Source organism: Hemitrygon akajei, chromosome 7, assembly GCF_048418815.1.
Source record: "Hemitrygon akajei chromosome 7, sHemAka1.3, whole genome shotgun sequence".
Taxonomy (NCBI): domain Eukaryota; kingdom Metazoa; phylum Chordata; class Chondrichthyes; order Myliobatiformes; family Dasyatidae; genus Hemitrygon; species Hemitrygon akajei.
In genome coordinates this window covers 170,628,712-170,652,675 of record NC_133130.1, presented here as the reverse complement: position 1 = coordinate 170,652,675, position 23,964 = coordinate 170,628,712, and the positions used below count along the sequence as shown (strand labels likewise).

At 37.4% G+C, this 23,964-nt stretch overlaps 1 protein-coding gene across 2 annotated transcripts in view; it reads left to right on the top strand.

Annotated features, from left to right (window-relative positions):
* LOC140731170 (nuclear receptor subfamily 6 group A member 1) overlaps nucleotides 1–23,964 on the top strand; it is a 285,699-nt gene that overhangs the window by 53,267 nt on the left and 208,468 nt on the right. For both annotated transcript variants that reach the window (XM_073052586.1, XM_073052587.1), the window contains one exon: nucleotides 5,592–5,648. In XM_073052586.1, the coding sequence (XP_072908687.1) occupies nucleotides 5,592–5,648 (57 nt within the window). The remainder of the gene's footprint in view (nucleotides 1–5,591; nucleotides 5,649–23,964) is intronic.

Below are 23,964 nucleotides of genomic sequence, written 5' to 3'. Positions count from 1 at the left end.
GTGCCGGATTGATGTTAAGCTCTCAACTCAAGCTCGTTTTTTAAAAAAACACTGCCACCTCCAGTTTAAATTCCCATGTGGAATATTGTGGATGATCAAATACCCAAAGCCAGCACAGCCCCCACTTGTCCCATTTAGCCTGTCTCAGTGCGGTGGTCCTTAGGACCCAGCAGACCTCGGGAGCTGGGGGAGCTCAGGAACGGCCGCCCGCAGTGTTTCTGTTCCATTGACGGGAAGCGATTGCAATTGAAAATAAAGTGGAAATAATAGTGTTTGGAAAGAGGTGAAACACCATCAGTCATTGGAAAAGCATTAGATAGATAGATAGATACTTTATTCATCCCCATGGGGAAATTCAACTTTTTTCCAATGTCCCATATGCTTGTTGTAGCAAAACTAATTACATACAATACTTAACTCAGTAAAAAAATATGATATGCATCTAAATCACTATCTCAAAAAGCATTAATAATAGCTTTTAAAAAGTTCTTAAGTCCTGGCGGTTGAGTTGTAAAGCCTAATGGCATTGGGGAGTATTGACCTCTTCATCCTGTCTGAGGAGCATTGCATCGATAGTAACCTGTCGCTGAAACTGCTTCTCTGTCTCTGGATGGTGCTATGTAGAGGATGTTCAGAGTTTTCCATAATTGACCGTAGCCTACTCAGCGCCCTTCGCTCAGCTACCGATGTTGAACTCTCCAGTACTTTGCCCACGACAGAGCCCGCCTTCCTTACCAGCTTATTAAGACGTGAGGCGTCCCTCTTCTTAATGCTTCCTCCCCAACACGCCACCACAAAGAAGAGGGTGCTCTCCACAACTGACCTATAGAACATCTTCAGCATCTCACTACAGACATTGAATGACGCCAACCTTCTAAGGAAGTACAGTCGACTCTGTGCCTTCCTGCACAAGGCATCTGTGTTGGCAGTCCAGTCTAGCTTCTCGTCTAACTGTACTCCCAGATACTTGTAGGTCTTAACCTGCTCCACACATTCTCCAATCCGATTAGGCTACAATCGGTCAACGATCGGAACAATTTTAAAGGATAAAGTGAGAATGATGGAGCATGTGAAAGGCCCTGCCCCGATGAAAGCTACTAAGCAATGCAGTGGTTTAATTATTGGAATAAATATGTTTCTTAAGTGTTTTATATGCATAGAAAGGTAAAATATATACTATATACTAAGACAAACATTTGACTAACTGACTCTAAATAATACCGGAAGTACTTGTTGCGACTTGCGTACATATCTGACTTAAAGACGGACTCAGGAACAGAACTCATACATAACCCGGGGACTGCCTGTATGCCCGTAAGAAAACAAATCTCAGGATTGTATATGGTGACATATATGTACTTCGATAATGAACTTATTTTGGACTTAAGTTTGCAGAAAGGTGCTGGAGAAAGGACAGCAATATCATGAAGGATCCCACCCATTCTGCTCATGGACTGTTTGGCTCACTCCCATCATGAAGAAGGTTACATAGGACACCAGACTCAAACACTTACTATCCCCAAGAAGTAAGGCTGATCAACACCTTCACCCACTAACTGATCCCACAACAACTACTTTTATCATTTCCTGTCAGTCACCTTATGTACAGACATTCCTCTGCATAGAGGCAATCTACAGTGGTGCTGGAAAATTTGTGAATAGAACATAGAATAGTACAGCACATTACAGGCCCTTCGGCCCACAATGTTGTGCCGACCCTCAAACTCTGCCTCCCATATAACCCCCCCCCCCACCTTAAATTCCTCCATATACCTGTCTAGTAGTCTCTTAAACTTCTCTAGTGTATCTGCCTTCACCACTGACTCAGGCAGTGCATTCCATGCACCAACCACTCTCAGTGGAAAAACCTTCCTCTAATATCCCCCTTGAACTTCCCTCCCCTTACCTTAAAGCCATGTCCTCTTGTACTGAGCAGTGGTGCCCTGGGGAAGAGGCGCTGGCTGTCCACTCTGTCTATTCCTCTTAATATCTTGTACACCTCTATCATGTCTCCTCTCATCCTCCTTCTCTCCAAAGAGTAAAGCCCTTGCTCCCTTAATCTCTGATCATAATGCATACTCTCTAAACCAGGCAGCATCCTGGTAAATCTCCTCTGTACCCTTTCCAATGCTTCCACATCCTTCCTGTACTGAGGCGACCAGAACTGGACACAGTACTCCACAGTACCCCCACATCCAGGTCATTAATAAAAAATCACAAAAAGTAGAGGTCCCAGAACAGATCCTTGTGGGACACCACTAATCACAACCCTCCAATCTGAATGTACTCCCTCCTCCACGACCCTCTGCCTTCTGCAGGCAAGCCAATTCTGAATCCACCTGGCCAAACTTTCCTGGATCCCATGCCTTCTGACTTTCTGAATAAGCCTACCGTGTGGAACTTTGTCAAATGCCTTACTCTAAACTCCATGTAGATCACATCCACTGCACTACCCTCATCTATATGCCTGGTCACCTCCTCAAAGAACTCTATCAGGCTTGTTAGGCATGATCTGCCCTTCACAAAGCCATGTTGACTGTCCCTGATCAGACCATGATTCTCTAAATGCCCATAGATCCTATCTCTGAGAATCTTTTCCAACAGCCTTACGTGGAGCAGCTTGGGGAATATTCTGTCAGGCCCCTGTAGAATTTTCTGTTTCTGCATAAATATGACTTAAAAAGTGATCAGATCTTCACATGTCCTAAAATGAGATAGAGAACCCAATTAAATAAATAACACAAAAACATACTTATTCATTTATTTATTGCAAAAAATTTCCCAATATTAAATGTATTTGTTGGAAAAAGTATGTGAACCTTTGCTTTCACTGACTGGTATGACCCCTTTGTACAACAATAACTTCAACCAGTTGTTTCTGGTAACTGTTAATCAGTCCTGCACATCAACTTAGAGGAATTTTAGGCTATTCCTCCTTCATCTCTGGAATGTTGGTGGGCTTCCTTGCATGAACTGCTTGCTTCAGGTCCTTCCACAACATTTCTGTAGGATTCCCAGGACTTTGACTTGGCCATTCCAAAACACATTTTCTTCTTTTCAAACTATTTTGATGTTGATTTACTCTTGTCTTTTGGATCATTGTCTTGTTGGATTATCCAACTTCTATTAAGCATCAGACTGCTACCCTGACATTCTCTTGTAAAATGTATTGATACAATTTTGAATTCATTGTTACCTCAATGATTGCAAGCTATCCAGGTCCTAAGGTAGCAAAGCAACCCCAAACAATGATGCTCCTTCCACCATGCTTCTCAGTTGGGATGAGATTTTGGTGCTAGTGTGCAGTGCCTTTTTTCCCTCCAATGTGCATTTCTGCCAAAATGTTTATCTTCTGTCTGATCTGTCCACAGAATACTGTCCCAGAAGCATTGTAGAACATCCGGGTGGTCTTTTGCAAACTTGAGACATGCAGCAATGTTTTTAGTTGTGGAGAGCCATGGTTTCCTTGTGATGTCCTTCCATGAACATCATTCTTGTTCAGTGCTTTTATTCTAGTAGACACATGAACAGAGACTTTAGCAAATTCTAGAGATTTCTGCAGGTCTTTTGCTGTTACCCTCCAGGATTGCACGTTGTTTCTTCGTATGATCTTTGCAGGATGTCCACTCCTTGGGAAGAATTTCCTCCATTTGTAGACAATAACTCTTACTGTGGTGTAATAAACAACTCGGGTCTTTTAGAAATTCTTTTGTAGCCTTTTCCTGCTTAATGCATCTCTACAATTCTTCTAAGGTCCTCTAAAAGTTGTTTTGATTGAAGCACGGTGCAATAAACAGATCTTTCTTGAGAACAACAGGCTCTGTCAGTAACTTGACTTTGTGTGTCTTTTTATATAGGGCAGGGCACCTCTACACTGCACACCTCCAATCTCATCTCATTGATTGAAACACCTGATTTCAAATAGCTTTTGTAGAAGACATTACCCTAGAGGTCCATACTTTTACCAACAAATACATGTAATATTGGATCATTTTTCTCAATAAATAAATGAACAAGTATCATGTTTTTGTGTTATTTAATTGAGTTCTCTATCTAGTTTTAGGACTTGCGTGAAGATCCGATCACATTTTAGGCTTTGTGCTGAAATAGAGGAAGTTCTACAGGGTTCACAAACTTTCCAGCACCACTGTGTGTGTGTGTGTATATATATGATCTATCTTATGTATTTATACTTTTTATGTTATTGTGTCCTTTATGTTTTTTGTGCTGCATTGGAACTGGAGTAACAATTATTTTGCTCCCCTTTACACTTGTGCACTGGAAATGACATTAAACAATCATGAATCTTGCATTCTAACACTCCTATTGTTTTACATATTGTCTCACTGGTTTCCAGTTTGTATCAGTTTCATCTATACCACATGGCGAAAGATCTCCCTTTTCCCCCTGCCATTCTCTCCCAACTTCTTTGCCTGTTCCTCTTCTGAAACTCCCCTTTGCAGTTCCATTCACCAAATATATATTAACACACAAACAAAATTTGTCACCATGATGATGGAATTCACTGTAGATTGAGATGATTTGATGACTTGTAAACAGTTAAAGACTATACTGGTGAAGTAGCATACTAGATATAGTATTGGACTGGCAATGCTAAAGACTATGAATTCAATTTCTATCATGCTTGTTGTGAAATTGAATTTAATTAGTATTGGATTACATGAGGGATTAAAACAATGGTTATGTAGGCTGACTTGCCCAACCTCCAATTCCAATTACAACAAAATAGATAATTATCATTCAAGTTAAATGAAGATTCCAAATACATTCTATGACTAAAAGGGAAACAAGACAGTTGTATTAGCCAGTTAAATTGTATTAGTCATGATTAAATCTAGACACATAAAGTGTCTATCAATGAAACAGTTACGTTTTGGGAAATTCAGTTCCACTTGTGGCAAGTTGCAAGCTGAAGACATTTATCTTGTAATCTCATAAATACGTTACCTCTTTTGACACATTCTGCTATTAATGTAGCGCTAAAGTTGTTCCTGCAGCGGTGATAGAGACCTGTTCGTCTTGAGGCTGTGGTGCAGACATTCTCCTTAAATTTACAAAGTACAGTATCTTTATACTTGGATTAGGCACTGTATTTTAATTGATGTACAGGCATTCAAATTATCCGTTCTAGAGCAATCTAGGATGAAAATGTACAGTCGTCATGTTTCCTGCATAATTCATAGGCATTGTTTGTAAACCTTCAGGTTTCATTGATGGCTGGTGGTTTCATGCCTAATGCATCTTTATTTTAGTTAAGGCTTGGTTACCATGGTGACAACCTTGGGGACTACTCTGGAGTTATCCCTGTTGTCATAGAGACCATCCTGAAATAACTTATCTATAAATACACTAACATAAAGGCTGCTATGATCTTGTAGCTTGTGATGATGGGTTTATATACAAGAGAACATTTGAGTGGCTGCTTGTTCCTTGTCTCTTATTGCTAAGTACAAACCAGGTCTGATTTGGTGGTGGACTAATGGATTCTGTGGTATAATATGCTATGTTGTTTCCCCTGTTGGTGATGCTTCACTTCAATATATTTGACTTTTATCCTGATATTTTTACAGGTACAGATGTACAGCATTTGGAATCCTCCTCAGTGCTTCAGATGAACTCACTAAACAGTGAGTAGTGGTCCAGCAAAATATTGATGTTGCAGTGATGTAGCATTTTACTCTTAAATATTTTGTCCATGTGTATTTTTGTTCTCTCTACTCAGTCAAGTTATTTGCATAAATCTTGTAAAATGCTATGCTAAATTTCATGGATTGTGAAGTGTCATGTAAGGAGCATTGTATATTAAAATGTCTCCTGTTTTGTTTTTGTCAGTTAATGGGATAACCCCAAAACCTAAATACTCGGGATATTCTTTTTCCTCCTTCAAACCCACCCCACCATCTTCCACCCTTGCCTCTTAAAACTAATGCAAGTTAACTACCTAGATAGATAGCATTACACGATGAGTCACTTCAAAAATTAAATTCCCTCCCTTTGTTTCAGTTCCATTTTACCCTTGACTCTATCCATCCATATTACCTCATTGTCCTTTTTATCTGTATTATTGCTTCTACATTTATTTCTGGTCCTATGTTGAAGTCATCCTCCAACTTTTGTCATTTAAAAAATCAGATCAGGACCTCACTAACTTATACATGTTATTTGTTGCTCCATTATCACTGATTTGAAGTTCCTATCTTTTTGTTTAATTCTTTTCTGGACTTGACCATCTCCATTTCTTCACTAATCCTTCTAGAAATCTTGAGCTCCGCTCATTCTGGCCTCTTGTGTGAGTTCTTTCCATTTGTTGTGCAACCACTGACAGATGTAACAGTGTCTTATGCTGCCCTGTACTTTGAAATTACATCTCAATCTCGCTACACCTTTCACTAAGGGACTTAATCTCTTCCATTAAATTGTTCCATTTTTTAACTTGTCTCTGTGCCTTCATAATTTTAAGGTTGTTTGCTGAGATTTTTCATTCGTTCCTTTTGTATTTTGTGAACATATTACTATTTTGAGCTGATAAATTTGTAAACATGCACTGAAATTGCTAATTATTTTGCTATGTTGCAGGAACTTATTCATTAGATAGCAGCAGTGATCCTTTTTGTAAGGATAACATGCACACAAGCGTAATAACAACTATTTTAGTTTATGTCAGTTACTGAAAATGGTGCGAACTTACAATTGGTTGTCATTTTAATACAGAGTACCTGCAAGATTCTAAATAACAGCAAGTGTTGAAACTGCAGATCAGTCAGTTACTGTGGGGAGAAAAAATGTTTGCATTTTGAAACTGAAATGTGTAGGATGTTACAGGCCTCAAACAAGTACAGAGGTTTGTCAGGGTGGTGAGGGCATGTTAGGAAAGGTGGATGCAATAGTGAAGGCTGGTGATAGTTTGGGCTGTGGAAAAGCTTAAACTTTTGATGTGTGGAATGCAGAAGAGCAAATGATGAGGAGTAATGGTGTAAGGCAGTAGGGAGAGGGTAATAGGACTGGTAAAGAAAAATAAGATTAGAGGAGGCATAAATTGGAGTAGAGAGATAAGTGGTAATTCTTATGGCTGGATCTGAAATTTGTTGAATTCAAAGTTGATCCTTGTTGACCAGTGATGGTCAAATAATCCTTAGCCAAAATTCAGCCTATTTTCTTTAGTTTTATAGCATCTGTTTTTATTCCAAAAAGGCCATACTGGGTTGATAGGAGCTGTGATAGATTCTATTCTCAAGAAACACGTAACAGGAACTTGAAGTAATAATTGGATTGTGTAGTGTCAACAAGTATTTATGAAACTGAAATCACATTTGACATATCTGATAAGACTTTTTTGCAATTACAATTAACAATAGTTAAGGGAGAAACTAGAGTATATGGCACATTTGATAATTAGAAGGTCTTTGATAAGCGTAGTACATAGACATCTACAGCACATTATAGGCCCTTCATCCCACAATGTTGTGGGGACCACATAACGTACTCTAGAAACTGCCTAGAATTTCCATATTGCATAGCCCTCTATTTTTCTAAGCTCCAGGTACCTATCTAAGAGTCTATTAAAAGACCTTATTGTAGCCGCCATCACCAACAGTGCATTCCATACACCCACCACTAAGTGGAAAAACTTACCCTTCTCTACCCACTTCCAAGCACCTTAAAACTATGCCACTCTCTTGTTAACCATTTCCACCTTCGGAAAAAGCCTCTGGCAATCCACATGATCAGTGCCTCTCATCATCTTGTATACTTTTATCAGGTTACCTCTCATCTTCCATTGCTCCAAGGAGAAAAGACCGAGTTCACTCAACCTATCTTCATAAGTCACGCTCTCCAATCCAGGCAAAATCCTTATAAATATCCTCTGCACACTCTCTGTAGGATCCACGTCCTTCCCGTAGTGAGGTGACCAGAACTGAGCAGAGTACTCCAACTGGGGTCTCTAACCAAGGTCTTGTATAACTCTTAACATTATCTCAGGGCTCTTGAACTCAATCCTGCAGTTGATGAATGCCAACACCCCATATGTCTTAATGACACTGTCAAACTACGCAGCAGCTTTGAGTGTCATATGACATGGACCTCAAGATCTCTCTGATCCTCCACACTGCCAAGAGTCTAACAATTAATATTCTGCCTTAAAACTTGACCTACCAAAATGAGGCACTTCACACTTATCTGGGTTGAACTCCATCTGCCACTTCTCAGCCCAGTTGTGATCTTATCGATGTCTTGCTGTAACTTCTGACACCCCTCCAGACTGTCCACAACACCCCAAACCTTTGTGTCATAAGAAGTCATGAAGAATTTTATACACAATTATAACACTGAAAGTACAGGCAATCTCTAGATTACGCAAGGGTTTGATTTCTGAGAACTGTCTGTAAGCTAATTTCACCCCAAGTCAGATATGTCCATTTTCTATAGCTACGTACATTGTAGTTCTGCATCCTTTCTTTTATTGAATAATCACTAAAACTGCCAATAATTAAACTATTGAACATGTACTGTATCTTATTAATGAATACTGTGAAAGACGTATTGCTAACTTCAAAACTGTCTTAAAAATGTATAGGAAAATTTGTGTAAAGTTGGACTTCTACAAGTCAGGTTATTCGGTACCTGGGAGCCCCTGTATATCCATCCTTGAGTAGGGAGACCACACCTGGACATGCTATTCCAAGGTTTCTCTTAAAAGCTATATATAATTCTATTTAACTTCTTCTACATACTCAAGACACTATTCCTCACATTGGTACAATTAGTAAACAAATATTTACTTGATTTCCTTATTCAAATCATTGATGTAGATTGTGAATATCTGGGGCCAGAGCAAAAAATGTTCACCTAGTTGATTCTTGGCCTTGAGGTGCTTGTACTGTGACATGTTAAGCAGGCAGGGATTAAAATCTCGTGTGCAGCATGGTTTGACAGAATAGAAGTGAAGTTGATATTTGTAAGTGGTATCAAAGACTATAAAAATAATTGATGAAACTGTAGCTTAGCAATTAGCGTGACACTATTACAGCTAGGGATGTTGGAGTTCAGTTCTGGCATCCTCTGTAAGTAAGGTTGTACGTTCCTTCCCATGTCCAAGTGGGTTTTCTCCAGGTAGTCTGGTTTCCTTCCACAGTCCAAAGACATTGGTTAGTAGGTTAATTGGTAATTGCAAATTGTCCTGTAACTAGGCTAGGGTTAAACCAGTGGGTTGCTGGGTGGTGCACTTGAAGGGCCTATTCCATGTGGTGTGTCTAAATGTGATAAAAGTTTGGCCATAATATTGAATTGCATATACAAGTGTATAAGGCTTAATGACCCAGTCATACTGTTATTTCCCATGTTCTTGAATTAATTACATGCATTAACTAACTAATGTGAGTATTGAAGAGACCGGTAAGCTTCAGTGGTAGTGTCTTTTGGCAACCTTGCAAGATATTATCAGGCTCTCAGTGAGCAAGGTTGTAGGAAAATGTTTGCTGGTCTTTATTATAAGAGGAACTGAGTTTAGGAGTAAGGTTGACCTCTTGGCACTGTATTGGACTTGAGACCTCATCTGCAGTTTTGGCCTTTTCTGAGGAAGGATGTTCTTAGCATGGAGGGAGTACAGCAAAGACTAGGTAAATTCTTGGAATAGCAAGACAGTAGTTTAAAGAAAGTGATTGTATTGTATTGAGATCTATAAAATCATAGCAGATCTGGGCAGAGGAATGGAGGGTGTTACCATTAGCTCAGGAGTCCAGAACCAGAGATCACATCCTCAGGATATGGGGTATACCAATTAGAACTAAGAACAGAAGAAATTTCTTCATCCAGAGGTGATGAGTACTGCAGAATGGAGTGAATATTATTAGATGTATCCATAAAGAAAGTAGATGTGTTTATTTCCAAAGGGAAGAAGGGATGAATGGTGAAAGTGGGAACAGGGTACTGAAGTGAGCTACCTGCCATACTCATACTGAATGGTGGAGAAGAGCTTGCTCCTGATATTATTTTTTAATGTTACTAGATCTGGCAGTATAAATTTTTCCTTTTTCATCACTTCAGTGATTTCATTGTCATTGTTATTTTGAGTCTAGAGCATTACAGCACAGAAACTGGCCCTTGGTCATCTAGTCTGTGCCAACCTTTTATTCTGCCTAGTCCCATTGACCCACATTTGGGCCATAGCCCTCCGTACTCTTCCCATTATGTACTTATCCAAAATTCTCTTAAATGTTGCAGTTGAATCTGCATATACAGTTCTGCTGACAGATCGTTCCACGTTCTCACTGCCCCCTGAGTGAAGAGGTTCTCTTTCAGGTTCTCCTTAAATGTTCCACCTTTCACCCTTTGTTGCCTCCTTTTTGCATCCTTGCACATTGTTTGCTCAGCTTTCTCCCAAGTTTTTAAAATACTAAAGCTGTTTTACTGTCACTTTTTTGTTGTTGCGCATTCTCTAAATTGTGGATATGAATATTTAATTTGTTAGTCTTGAAGAAGGCTGCTTTTGATCTCCTGTGGGTTGTAGCTGTGTTGAGTTGCAAGTAACTTTACAATAGCGATTAATTTTCATGATTCAAAGTATGTTTCTTAAAGTAAGATGTTACTAAAAAAAAAACAGACATTGCTTTTAAATAGGGTAGGTATTTCTTTTAAATACTTACAGAAATCTTCCACAACACTAACCTGTATTGTGAGAATTCAAATGAAGGCTTTAGTTGAAAGAAGTGTATAAGCTGAAATTGTCAGAAAGAATTGTTATACCAATAGATCTATTAAATGAATCTAAATGAATATAGTACAGTATTTACATTATTTTGGCTAACTTGAGTTTCTAAAGCAAATCAACTTACAGATTCAACAAATTTTGCTGAATAAAGATATTTGGGCTGCAGTTTGCATTCACTGATCAGTGAGTTGTTCAATACTAAAACCCACCGACAGCAATGAATGTTTATTGCAACCTTTGGTCAAGCATATTCCATTTCTGATAATCTTCACTTTTATTGTTTGTCCATTGTTTGACATTTTAAGAAGGAGGGTCTGAAACAAAAACCAGAGTATGCCAACAATTTTTTTAGTAGTTTCGAAATAATGCATTAACATGCTCTCTTTTACTGATGTGTATGGGTAAATGAGATAACAATCAGGATTCTTTAAACAGCAAAGTCAGTGAGATTTAGATTTTAATGCATTGTGAAATTTTGTGCCTGTAAAGTTATTTCAGGCCCAATGCAATCCTTGTGTATTCCATATTTTAAAATGATTTATTCTGTGTAATTCCTCTTATTCCTTGCATGAATGGAGCTATGTGGGGTAAATTGTGGATTTTTTTTCATTAAATACATTTAAAAATTAATTTCTTTTGTCCTCAGAAAATACATCCATCACACAATTTTTCTGCTTTCACACCTGGTTTCTGATCACTTATGAGAATTGGTGCTTTGCAAGAGCAATTAAACTTTCAGTACAGTTATTGGTGTCTCTAAACAGTGTAATATTCATAAGCAGTAGCAGTCAGTATAAACTTGGGACTGATTGCAAACACCAGAAAGGTCTTTTTTTAAAATAAAACATGAGAACCATTAGCTGAGACCAAGGGGAAATATCATCTCAATATCTGTGTTGTCAAGACATTTAGAATACATTTCAAGGAGAAACTTCTGTTTTGCTAACAAAGTATAGGTTTCATTGGCAAAAGTCAGTTAAAGATAAGGCACTGCTCATTTGTCAACAGAATTTTATTGGAACTGTCTTAGAGGGGGTGGGCTGGGAATTTGAAGTAATGGGTTCAAGTGGCAGAGACCATACTTGTGGTAAAGTAGAAGTCTCTGCCAGGTGGTCAACTGAATTGTAATTTCCCTCTGTAACACACAAGATTGAATTGTGAATTGAAAATAGTACATGAGAATTGCCAGAGTGATACAGAATGTTCCCTTATGATTGCTTAAGGGAGGAGAGGCAAAGAGATGATTTGAGAGATGATGAAATCCTGGAGTTGGCAGATATGGCAGGAAACTCCAGCATCTTCAACATGAAGGTGGTGGAGTTTGCCGTCAAAAAGTTGGTTATAATCAATATCTGTACACGATTGGAAGCCCAAGAAGAGTTTATTCCTTCATGTTAACCTTTTTCCTGCACTTGAATCCCTACTCAGCTTTTCATATATTAAATTCATCAATTTATTCCTTTGTTCATATTTTTTGACCTATTAAATGTATCTGTACTATCTCTTTCAGCCTTTTCTCATGGTAGAAAGTTCCACGTTTTATCAGTCTTTTATAAAGAAGGTTCTTCTAGCTAGAACACACTTACATTCAGTTCTGTTTGCATCATTATAGACCATAGAGTATAAATATAGGAATATCATAAAAAATAAGAAATTAAAAGGGGGATGCAGAGAAGATGAGAGAACATGCCTATTGAGGAAAGGTTGAGCATGTTAGGGGGTTTCCTTTGGAGTGAATGAGGATGAGAAGTAACTTGATAGAAGTGTTTTAGAGGCAGAGAGTGTCGACAGCCAATGCCTTTTTCAAAGGGCAATAATGGCTAACATGATATTTTAAGGTGATTGAAGAAAGTATAGTGGGGATGTTAGAGATTTTTTTTACAGAAAGAGCACTACATGTATGGAATGTACTGCCCAGAATGGTGATAGAGGCAGATAAGACTCTTGGATAGCCCTCCATTTTTCTTTCAACCATGAGCCTAGGTGGGGGGGGGGGGGGGGGCGGGGATAGATTGATTTTGTAGTAGGTTAAAAGGTCAGCACACCATCGTGGGTCAAAGAGCATGTTCTGTGCTGTAGTGTTTTATGCTCTGAATTCCCTACTGATTTTTTTTAATAGACCAGACCTTTCTAACAAGTGTCTATAAATATCGTTCCAAATATTCGCTTGTCAAATTAACATCAGAAGTTTCTACCATCAATAGGCATCAGTCTGTAGTATCTTGTTGACAAACCATTACTACTTCCACTTTTGAAAGACCTTTGTATAATAGCAGATTTCAAGAGGATGATCATTTATTAGATTTTCCTAAATTGAGATTTTAAAGCTTTTAATATTTCCTACTTTGGATGATTTAAAATGGGAAAATCCTTTTCAAGAAGAAATGAGTGCTAACTTGAAGTTTTTAATTAGCCTAGTCAAAGTCCTCAGTCTCTGTCAATTTGGGCTCAGAATAGACATAAAGCTTATGTTAACCTTTTGATCTCACAGAGGGATACAATTTCACACCCTTTGAATTTGAGGCAAAGCTGTTGGAAAATTTCTCATGTTTTGGCTCTGCTGTGATCATGCAGCAGAGATTTCTGCCTGAAAGTTCAGTGCTGAGTTAACATTTTTCCTTTCTTTGTAGATAGACTACTACAGATGACCTATAAGCAAGTCGTTCTTTGACTTTCAAATCAGACCCATACACGTGAGAATAAAGCATGTAGATAGAGGTTTGTTAACCTAAAGGCTTGAAAAGCCATCAAACGTACCAGATGGGAAAATTCAGCTAAATGCATGTAACATTTTCTAGTGCAGTTTTAGTTTGGGGGCAGTGTCTTTAGTGAGCTCAGTTATTTGTTGCAAAGTAAAATTCCTCATTAAAAACTTGAAACAGATTGGAGAAACTTCCTGTAATGAGTGGAGGGTACAAGTAATACTTGTGCTTCTGCATGCAATGCCCAACTTTCTGTGTTATATGAATACAATTTGACTAGTTAGTTGATATAAATTATAGTTCCAATCCCAGTTAGCAAATTGTGCAAATTAACAACAATGAATGTAATCTCTGAAGTATGTTTTTGTTAGTTGCTGGATTTTCATAAAAGCCCATATCTGAGGTACGCTTCAGGGAGGGGAACATGATACTCCTTCAGTAAGGCTTTGAAGTTTCATCACCGTTCTTCCGTTACAATAGAGAATATAGTTCAAAGAAGAGTACATCATTAGCTGTAAAGCACTCTGAGATGCCTGAGGTTGTAAACCCCTCCCCACCATTGAGCACATCTACACAGAGCACTGTCACAGAAAAGCAGCATTCATCATCATCATCATGGACCCCCACTATTCCAGGCCATGCTCTCTTCTCACTGCTGTCATCAGGAAGAATATACGGGAGCTTCAGGACATACACCACCAGGTTCAGGAACAGTTATTGCCCTTCAACCATCAGGCTCTTGAATCAGAGGGGATAACTTCACTCACTTTATCACTGAGCTGTTTCCTCAACCTATGGACTCATTTTCAAAGACTCTTCATCTCATGTTCCCTATTTATTGCTTATTTACTATTTCTTTCTCTGTTTGTATTTGCAGTTTGTTGTCTTTTGTACATTGGTTGTTTAGCCCTGTTAGGTGCACTCTTTCACTGACTGTTGTGTTTTTTGGATTTGATGTGTATAACCACAAGAAAAGGAATTTCATGGGTGTATATGGTGACGTATTTGTAGTTTGATAATAAATTTACTTTGAATTTGAGAAAAACAATTCTCATTGGTTAGTTTTGTACTGTATGATTGACTTCAGTATCTGCATCTGAATAATTGCATTATTAAAAGAAGTGTGGTTTAGTAAACTAATCTGAGAAGGAGAGGAAAATGGAGGTAAAAGAGTAACATGGTGCTGGATTCAGAAAATGTGAGAAAGTCTTAAAGTGAAATGTTGTTCTTTTGGTGAAGAAAAAGTACAATGTAAAATTGTTTAAGAAGCATAATGAATGCTTGAGGCTAAAAGTTAAAAATATTGGTAATTTAGAAAACATAAGGCAAAAGGGTTAGATCTACAAAAATACTTGAGAAATAATTAAACATGAGATTCTGCAGATGCTGGAAATACTGAGCACCACATAATTCATGAGGAACTTAGCAAGTCAGGCAGTATAAATAGTCTGTCAGGCTGAGACCCTTCTTTACCATGAAGAGGTAAATGAAACTTTTGAAACTAGATGTGAACCAGTTTTAAATCAATCAGACCTGGTTTTAGAAAGAAGTAGTAGAATTCAAGGTGAATAAATCAGTGTATTCCAATGACAGTTAATATAGTTTGTTGAAGAAAGTGAGAGAATAAAAATCAAACAGTTCTGTTGTCCTCAGAAATAAAACTTGCAACAGAGGGCTGGAGATGAGCTTGTCCAAGGGGCAATAGAGAGTAGATTGCAGAGCAACTGGAGATGCAAAAATATAATAAATAGAAGCAGCAATTGGCTGTTTGACCTCTGAGCCTGTCCAGCCATTCAATAGGATCATGGCATATTTAGTCGATTAGATTAGCTTTATTTGTCATATGTACATCAAAACATACAATAAAAAACATTGTGTTAATGACCAGCGGAGTCCTGAGATACGCTGGGGGCAGCTCGCAAGTGTCACCATGCTTCCAGTGCCAACATAGCATGCCCACAAGTTAATAACCATATTAACCCATACTCCCTTGAAATGTAGGAGCAACTCTACGTGTTCCGCTGGAGGCCGTGTGACACGGCATCCAAGCTGGAGTTGGTGCTGCCCCCAGTTTTCACTTGGCAGAAGGGAAGCTCTATTGTGTTTGACTGCAGACTGCTGCAACATTCATGGACTCAGGGTTTTGGACTATTTTTTTGTGTGACTGTATTTTACTGATATCTTATGTGCTTGCTGTCTTATATGTGCTACATTTCTTGTGCTGTGTGTGACTGTTGGTATTTATGCACCTTGTCCTCAGTAATGCTGTTTGTTTGGCTGTATTCATGTATGGTTGATTGACAAACTTGAATTTGGTCACGGAGAACAGACAACTCCTTACAGCAGTGGGAGTTGAACCCTAATCACTGGTGCTGTAAAGCAATACACTAGCCATTGTACTACCATGCCACCCTATAACTCTTGACTAATTCCAGTCTTATACTTGTTCCCTATAGTCCCTAATGGTCAAAAAATAAATTAATGTTAGTGAAACTGATATTATAATCCATTATTCATAATGGCAATTTTGAACATTTAGAGATATTTGGAATATTCAGGGTCATAAAATGGGGCTTTGCTAAAGATGAACTTCATCTTCCTTTGTTTTAAAAGAAAGGCTTTATATTTAAAAGTAAATTTAGTGCTGCTTTTCTGAAGGTTGGTGCAAATGTGTAGGTAGGTACACGGTATAGTTAGCAGACAGTGATGGGCAACAGTTTCAGACTTGCAGGTATTGCTTGAACTGAATAAACTAGGGTGTATATCCCTGGAATCAGTGAGAATGTAGTCTCATTAGCTTTCACAGTAAAACTGTGATTAGTGATTAATTTACTGAATAAGCCACCATGGTAACTGAATACTTTGAATTTATTTTATTTTTAAATAAAGTTAGTAATGGATTGCAGTAAAACATATATCTGAAGTATGGATGCTGTTTATGGAAGGAAATCTGCACATTGAGCCGGTTTCACAGCAATGTGCTTGACTCTTGTCTAGTAAATAGTCTAGCACCAAATCATTAAGACAGTGCTTTGACACCACTATAACCACCACTTTAATTACAAATGCTAGGTTTACCAGTAATATCTGTGTTCAATAAATGAAGAAATGTATTTTGGATCATGCAATATATTAAGGATGTGAACAGGATATAAGAAATAAAAGTGGGATTCAACCATTTGGTTCCTTGTATCTGTTCTGCCATGCAATAAAATTATTGCTGATCTTGTACTTCTGTGCCACTCACCCCATTACTCTTGACTCTGTTAATATTCAAATGTCTAACAGTCTGTTCTTCCCCTCAGAGATGAGCCTCCATTGCTGTCTTGTGTGGAGAACTGCAAAGATTAACTGCCTTCAGAATGAGGATATTTCTGAATGGCTCACTCCTTTGAGTCTATGACCCCTAGTTTTAGGCATCTCAGAAATGGAAAGCATCTGCATGTGAGGCTTTCAAATTTCTGTATGTTTCAAATAAGATCATCTCCCAAGAGATTATGTACCCTGTCTATGCCATCTCCTCATATGGAAATCCCTCTGTCCCAGCAATCAACCTGGTGAATTTTCTTTCCACTTACTCCATTGTAAGTCCATCTTTTCTTGGGTGTGGATAGAGGACCTACATGCAAAATTCCTGGTGCAGCCTCACAAGAGTTCTGTGTAACTGTAGCATTACATTTCACTCTCACACTTAAAATCTTCTCGGGGGGGAAAAACATTAGTGTTTCATTTTCCACCTTAATTCCTTGCTGTAGCTCTGTGTTAACATTCAGTGATTCGTATATAAGGACAAGCCAGGTCTCTGAACACTTCACTTTCCATTTGATACTTGATGTTTTTTGTACTGAAGTGATGCATTTTTCTATATTGTCTTCTGTCTTATCTGTATGTTTCCTGAAGCCTCTTTGCAGCCTCCCCTCAACCTCAATACCCTTTATTAATATTAATAGTCTTGGCAATCATTAATGTAGCATTTCTCTGCATCACCCTCATCAGCTAGAGCATTCCAACTTGAGCCATTTATTCCTCTTTTCTAACAGGTAAACAGACCATATTAGATAATGTTATCCTTAAGCATAAATGCACTGATTTTATTTAATGTATAACACTGGTCATTGCTATTAAGAGGGAAAGTACTAGTAGAGTACAAAAATATTTTAAAACAAATGAATTAGAGTATGAAAGCTATAGTAAACATATTGTGCAGTATTGTATCGAAAGAGTAATTTTAGTTTGAGACAAAAATAGAATAAGAAATTTAACTAAAATTATAAAATTGCTGGTAGTGAATTGGGAAAAATTGTGGTGTATTGGTGGCCATTATAGTGAGTAGACAGCTAAAGGAAAATACTGTGCAGAGGATATTTATGTGGAATATATCATTAAGGCAGAGAAAATTGCAACTTCAAAAGTAAATGAAATTAATTTCAATGTAAAGGAAGAGTATGATTTACTATTGAGTGCTCAAGCAAAGATACTGATTGAACATTGCCTGACTGGTAGTATCTTGTGCTATAGTCGGCAGTTGTGAATTTTTGCTAAGTTGATCAATTTTAATATTGTTAATTTGAATACAGCTATAGATCAGCAATGATCTAATTGAATGGTGGAATTTACTAATTGGATTGTATAAACTTGCATTCCTGTATTCCTTTAAGATGGAAAAACATTGTGATTTTTATTTGCTCTAGTTTGGATAAATCGTTCTCATTTTTCTCACAAGCGACCTAAACTAAGTAAATATCATTGATTAAGAACTTCAATACAAACCTTGGGCTTTTGCCTGGATGGAATGTGATTAGTACCTATGTCAGTGATGGATCTCAAGGTACAGCCAACGGTCGATGGTTTAATTTGAAAAGTTAAAACTCACCGACAGCGTTGAATGTTCATTGAAGCCATCAAAAGAGAAAAGGTACTTCATGGAAAAAACAGATTTTCTTCTCTTGATTCAGATGTTACAGAATGCTTAAATATTGTAACGCTATTATAGTATCATGAGGATAGTATGATAAAAACTTTTTTGAAAATGATTTAAATACAGATTTAAAAAATGCAGGTCATGTATTATAAACAAAGATAATGCTTCAGAAGTATTTTGTATAACTGTTTGTATAGCACTTGTATATCTTACAGTCTAAAAGTTCTGAATGCAGGTCTTTCCAAATTGTTTGTAACATAGCTTGAATAATGTGAGCAATGATACATAGTAGTGATTTCAAGACTTTGATCTCAAGTATTCAGTAGTTGCTTTGCTAATAGTCACCACCTTTTGGCATGCTGGCCTTTATAACGAGGAATTGAGTATAGGAGTAAAGAGGTCCTTCTGCAGCTGTACAGGGCCCTGGTGAGACCCCACCTGCAGTATTGTGTGCAGTTTTGGTCTCCAAATTTGAGGAAGGACATTCTTGCTATTGAGGGAGTGCAGCGTAGGTTCACAAGGTTAATTCCCGGAATGGCGGGACTGTCATATGTTGAAAGATTGGAGTGACTGGGCTTGTATACACTGGAATTTAGAAGGATGAGAGGGGATCTGATTGAAACATATAAGATTATTAAGGGATTGGACATGCTGGAGGCAGGAAGCATGTTCCCGCTGATGGGTGAGTCCGGAACTAGAAGCCAGAGTTTAAGTATAAGGGGTAGGCCATTTAGAACTGAGATGCGGAAAAACTTTTTCATCCAGAGAGTGGTGGATATGTAGAATGCTCTGCCCTAGAAGGCAGTGGAGGCCAAGTCTCTGGATGCATTCAAGAGAGAGTTAGATAGAGCTCTTATAGCGGGGTCAAGGGATATGGGGAGAGGGCAAGTACGGGGTACTGATTGTGTATGGTCAGCCATGATCACAGTGAATGGCGGTGCTGGCTAGAAAGGCTGAATGGCCCACTCCTGCACCTATTGTCTATTGTCTTTTGATGGGCCTATGCAGTTGTTTTTGATTGGTTGGCATCATGCTGTACTTTGGTGAGAACTGAGATAGATGAAATCTCGAATAACGTGCAATTGTAGTACCTCACTTAATAAGCCCTAGGCCCTGGAAAACTATATCAAACACTAGACATTATTCATTGCAAAAACCTGATGGCTCTTCCTTTACCACCACCAAGTTACAGTAACCTACATCCTCCATCAGTGATTCCCAAGCACCTTCACTATAAGGCAGGGATTCACAACCTGGTACCACAGACCCCTTAATTGTATTGGGCCATGGCATATAAAAAGGTTGGGAACCCCTGCTAGGTGTCAGATATTACAAGAACCAATGCCTGGGAGCAGCTTCTACTTTGAAATCTGCTGGTTTAGTCAGTGCCCAATCCAGAAACTTGGATATTCTTTCCTTTGTGTATAAGCCATAGGAACAACTGTAACAGTCTGCTGAGATGTCTTTGGAAGCATATCCCAAACCTATTAACTCCATGCACATTGTTGGAAAAGTAGCCGTTTAAGCAGATTAATTTAAATTTTAAATGAACTGATGTCAGAAAGTCTGAAGTAAATTTCTTAGTGTGTTAGCATGCAGATGGTGATGAAAACTATTCTATTGCACAAGATAGAGGAAAACGGCACTTCATTGTAACACTTTTTTAATGTTTTGAAATGTATATATGAGTTAGATTTTGCTACTGGAATGATGACACAGAATTTGTTGTTAGGCTACAAAACACTTTTTGAAATATACACATGCTTAGTCTGATGCAGAAATTAAAAATTGTACCTTTTCCCATATAGTATTTAGAATCAAAATTATGATAATCACAAGTATTTGTAAACTTATTTTTTTTAAAAACTAAAAACATTGCAGAAATGGGAATGAATCTTTAATTGCATACTTAGCTATAATTTGTTCATTCATCTATCTAATCCTACAATGTGTATTGATTGCTATTCCTTCAGTTATTATTTCAGAATTGTTTTCAAATAATTTTCTGATATTTTGTCTTCTGCATTAGCTTTTGTATTTATTTTTTTCTCACACTATCAATTTTTGTTCCTGGTTTGATGGTAAGAAATTATTAATGAGACTACCTGAATAGCATGCATAATGACACATTAGTTGCTGGATGCCAGGGAAAAACTCTACAAATGACACCCAAAAAAGAACCAACTTAAGAAAATGGGAATCCATGCTATGGAAATTGTTAGATCTTTATTGATGCTCTCTGTAAAGTCAGCAGCAAGCAAAATACCATTGCTTTGTGGAGTAGAATAAATGTAAAGGCTTAGTATTAAAATATATTTACTGAAATTTATTTATTGGATTTGCTTTTTAATAATAAAAAATAATTATTTTTCTGTGTCAATTACTTCTAGGTTGAATGGGATCTACAGAGTAATAAATTACCTTTGATATTCTATCTCAAAAATGTGGTGAATAACTAGGACTCAATACATGTTTCATTGTATTTGACTCCTTTCAAAGTCACTGTCTTAAAAAGCAAATATAAACCCATTCTAGTTCCTTGTTGAGACTTGGTGAAAGTGAATTTTTAATTCTAAGAACTCAGAGTATTTCTATCTCCTTTTTGACCTCAGAAACCTGATTTTACAAAAACCATTTGTGTAGGTTTCAGCTCCAGGTATACATTTTATCCTAAAAATCTATAGTATTGAAATGAGGGGATGACACTTGCAGTATTATTTCACATTTAGTGCTTGTATCTATTTCAAAATAAATATCTATGATCTAATAAGTTTAGTTGAAATTAAAGGTTACCTCTGTTAAGGTTATTATAGATTCAAGAATACAAATTGTTACAAGAGCTCTGAACTAAAACTGGAAATGATATAAAAAGTTAGAGGTGGATTGTGAGACAAAGTTGAGAAGCATTACTTATTTAAAACTTGGATTGTGAGCTAGGTACTCAATTTAATTCAGGAGTTAATATTATAGCAATATGACTGATCTGGAGTTGGAGTAGCTGCTGTATGTAGTTGTCCGTTGCCTCTGTACAATAGTTTTGATTTCATAAAACATTTGCATTATCATATTTTCATATAAATTACAGTTGTAGAGACCTTAACTGACAATTCAGAGATTTGAGTGCCTATCCCATCATGGCCCCTGTGAAATTTAAATTCAATTCAGAATATAAAAATAACTCATCAGTTGATACAAGCTTATATGATTGTCATAAAAATTATTCACTTGTCTTAAAGGCAGGGTATCTACCATCCTTGATTCTACCAAGACTACTTGGCTCCAATCCTTCAAATGCTCACTGATAATTGCCTTCATCAGTGCATCAAAGTGCCTAAAATCCCAGAAGTTCTCTGGCATCCAGCAATGGGAATATCACTGTGGGAACATCATCAGAAGAACAAAAGTAGATGAAGAAATCTCACCTTCTCTGGATTGGTTAGGGAGGGGAAAATAAATGCCAACTCTGCCAGTGATGCCCAAATCCTGAAAAATGAATATAGAAAATAAGCACAGATTAAAATTAGGAATTTTGACAACCATTAGAAGTTTGAATTTGTTGTTGTATATACTAATTACAAATACTTTTAATTTTGAGAAAAGGAGAAAGCTTTAACTTTTTTTGCCAATGGTCGTCACATAGCATAGTGGTCTGTGATGGTGTAACTTTGGATTTGTGAGTCATCAGCCGCAGAATGTATGATCTCCACCCAGATATCTTGTTTCAAGTTAATTTCAACTCTGGTAATTTACTTATTTTAAATGGATAATTTTATTTTTATGGACTATTTTAACTGCCACTCTTAAATCTATTAAAACCTTAAGTTGGTTTTAATTATTCATTTTAGAGCATTTAATATGCTACCTTTATTTACAATTAGATTTCTACAGCATTAAAACAGGTTATTTGGCTCACTGTGTCATACTGACCATCATACCCTGTCCGTACAATTTCCATTTGCCCTACTTATTCAAGTGACTGTCCAGATAGCTTCTAAATTTCATTACTATTTTAGCATCTTTGGCAGCTCTTTCCTGATACCAACTGCCCTTTGTGTGAAAATTTTTTTCCCTCAGAGCTCCTTAATCACCTTCCCTTTTGCCTTAAATTCATGTCTTCCAGTTTTGACACCCTCACCATGGAAAACAGACATTGGCTTGTCGACGCGAGGAAATCTGCAGATGCTGGAAATTCAAACAACACACACAAAATGCTGGTGGAACACAGCAGGCCAGGCAGCATCTATAAGGAGAAGCACTGTCGACGTTTCGGGCTGAGACCCTTCGTCAGTCCTGACGAAGGGCGGCCCGAAACGTCGACAGTGCTTCTCCTTATAGATGCTGCCTGGCCTGCTGTGTTCCACCAGCATTTTGTGTGTGTTGTTTGAATTTCCAGCATCTGCAGATTTCCTCATGGTTGGTCTTTTTATACCTTTTAACTACTTCTATTTATCTTTGGCTAATTAAGACAGCCTCTTAATTGGACCAAAATATACAGGTCCCAATGTGTCCCAATTAACTGGAATCCACTGTATTAGTTTAGAAGGAATAAAACTGAATTTAATTAAGTGAAATTAATGTATACATTCTTTTTGACAATAAGGGTAGCTATGGATTTTATATTCATTTTGTTGATGTGCTGATGGTATCATAAACATGCAAGTTGTTGTAGCTGTAGTACATTTTGAGCAATGAATGTATTATGTAAACTTCCAGTGAAGAGATTTGTAGTCTGAAAATTACGGTAAAGTATATAGGGCAGCTTAAGTAAAACTTAAATTCTAATATAAATGCACAAGTTAAATGTGCTGTCACATTTATATAGTGCATTTAAATTAGAAATACAGCACAAGAGCCCTTAAGAGAGTGTAGTCAAAGAAAAGTGACATGTAACTTAATTCTTCAACCTTTTATGTTACTACTGAATTAGATTAATGCAAAGCAGTTAATCTTGTTAATCAAACCAAGCTGCGGAAGATGCAAAAAATCTACAGGAGTATTCAAGATCTTATTAAAAGAACTTCACAGTTGCAATTAGTGAAAATTAAAAATGATTATGAATAATTGCAAAGCACTCAAATTCGAAGGAGGTTACTGATTTTCCAGAAGACAAATGTTATTATAGCAAAATAAAGTTTAGGTGTAGGGCATTACATATTGGTGCAGGTAGAAGGTTGATTAGCTAATGTAAATGGAGAATAGGCATAAATGGGTATTTTCTGGCAAGATGTAATGAGTGTGTTGCAGTCATCAGTGTTGGGGCTTCAACTTATGCAGAACAAGTGCTAAAGGTGCAGTTGTTGAATTTGATAGATGGATAGGAATACAAGCTGTGAAGGGGTTATAAGGAAGGTACAAATGAACATTGATGAGATAAATAGAGTTTTTGTAGACCCTCCTACTTAATCCTCAAGAATTAGGACTCATTCATTCTTGATGTTTAAGTATCTTTGTACCTGATCAATTTGCATTTCCATTGTGAATGCCAGATAATAGGCTGAACTTTTTATGACTAATTTTTATTCCTTATTCTTAGCCAGCATTCTATTTACTTCAATTACTTTCTACCTGCCCAATCTGGCATGCATTTGCTGCCTCATCTGAATCATCTTGAA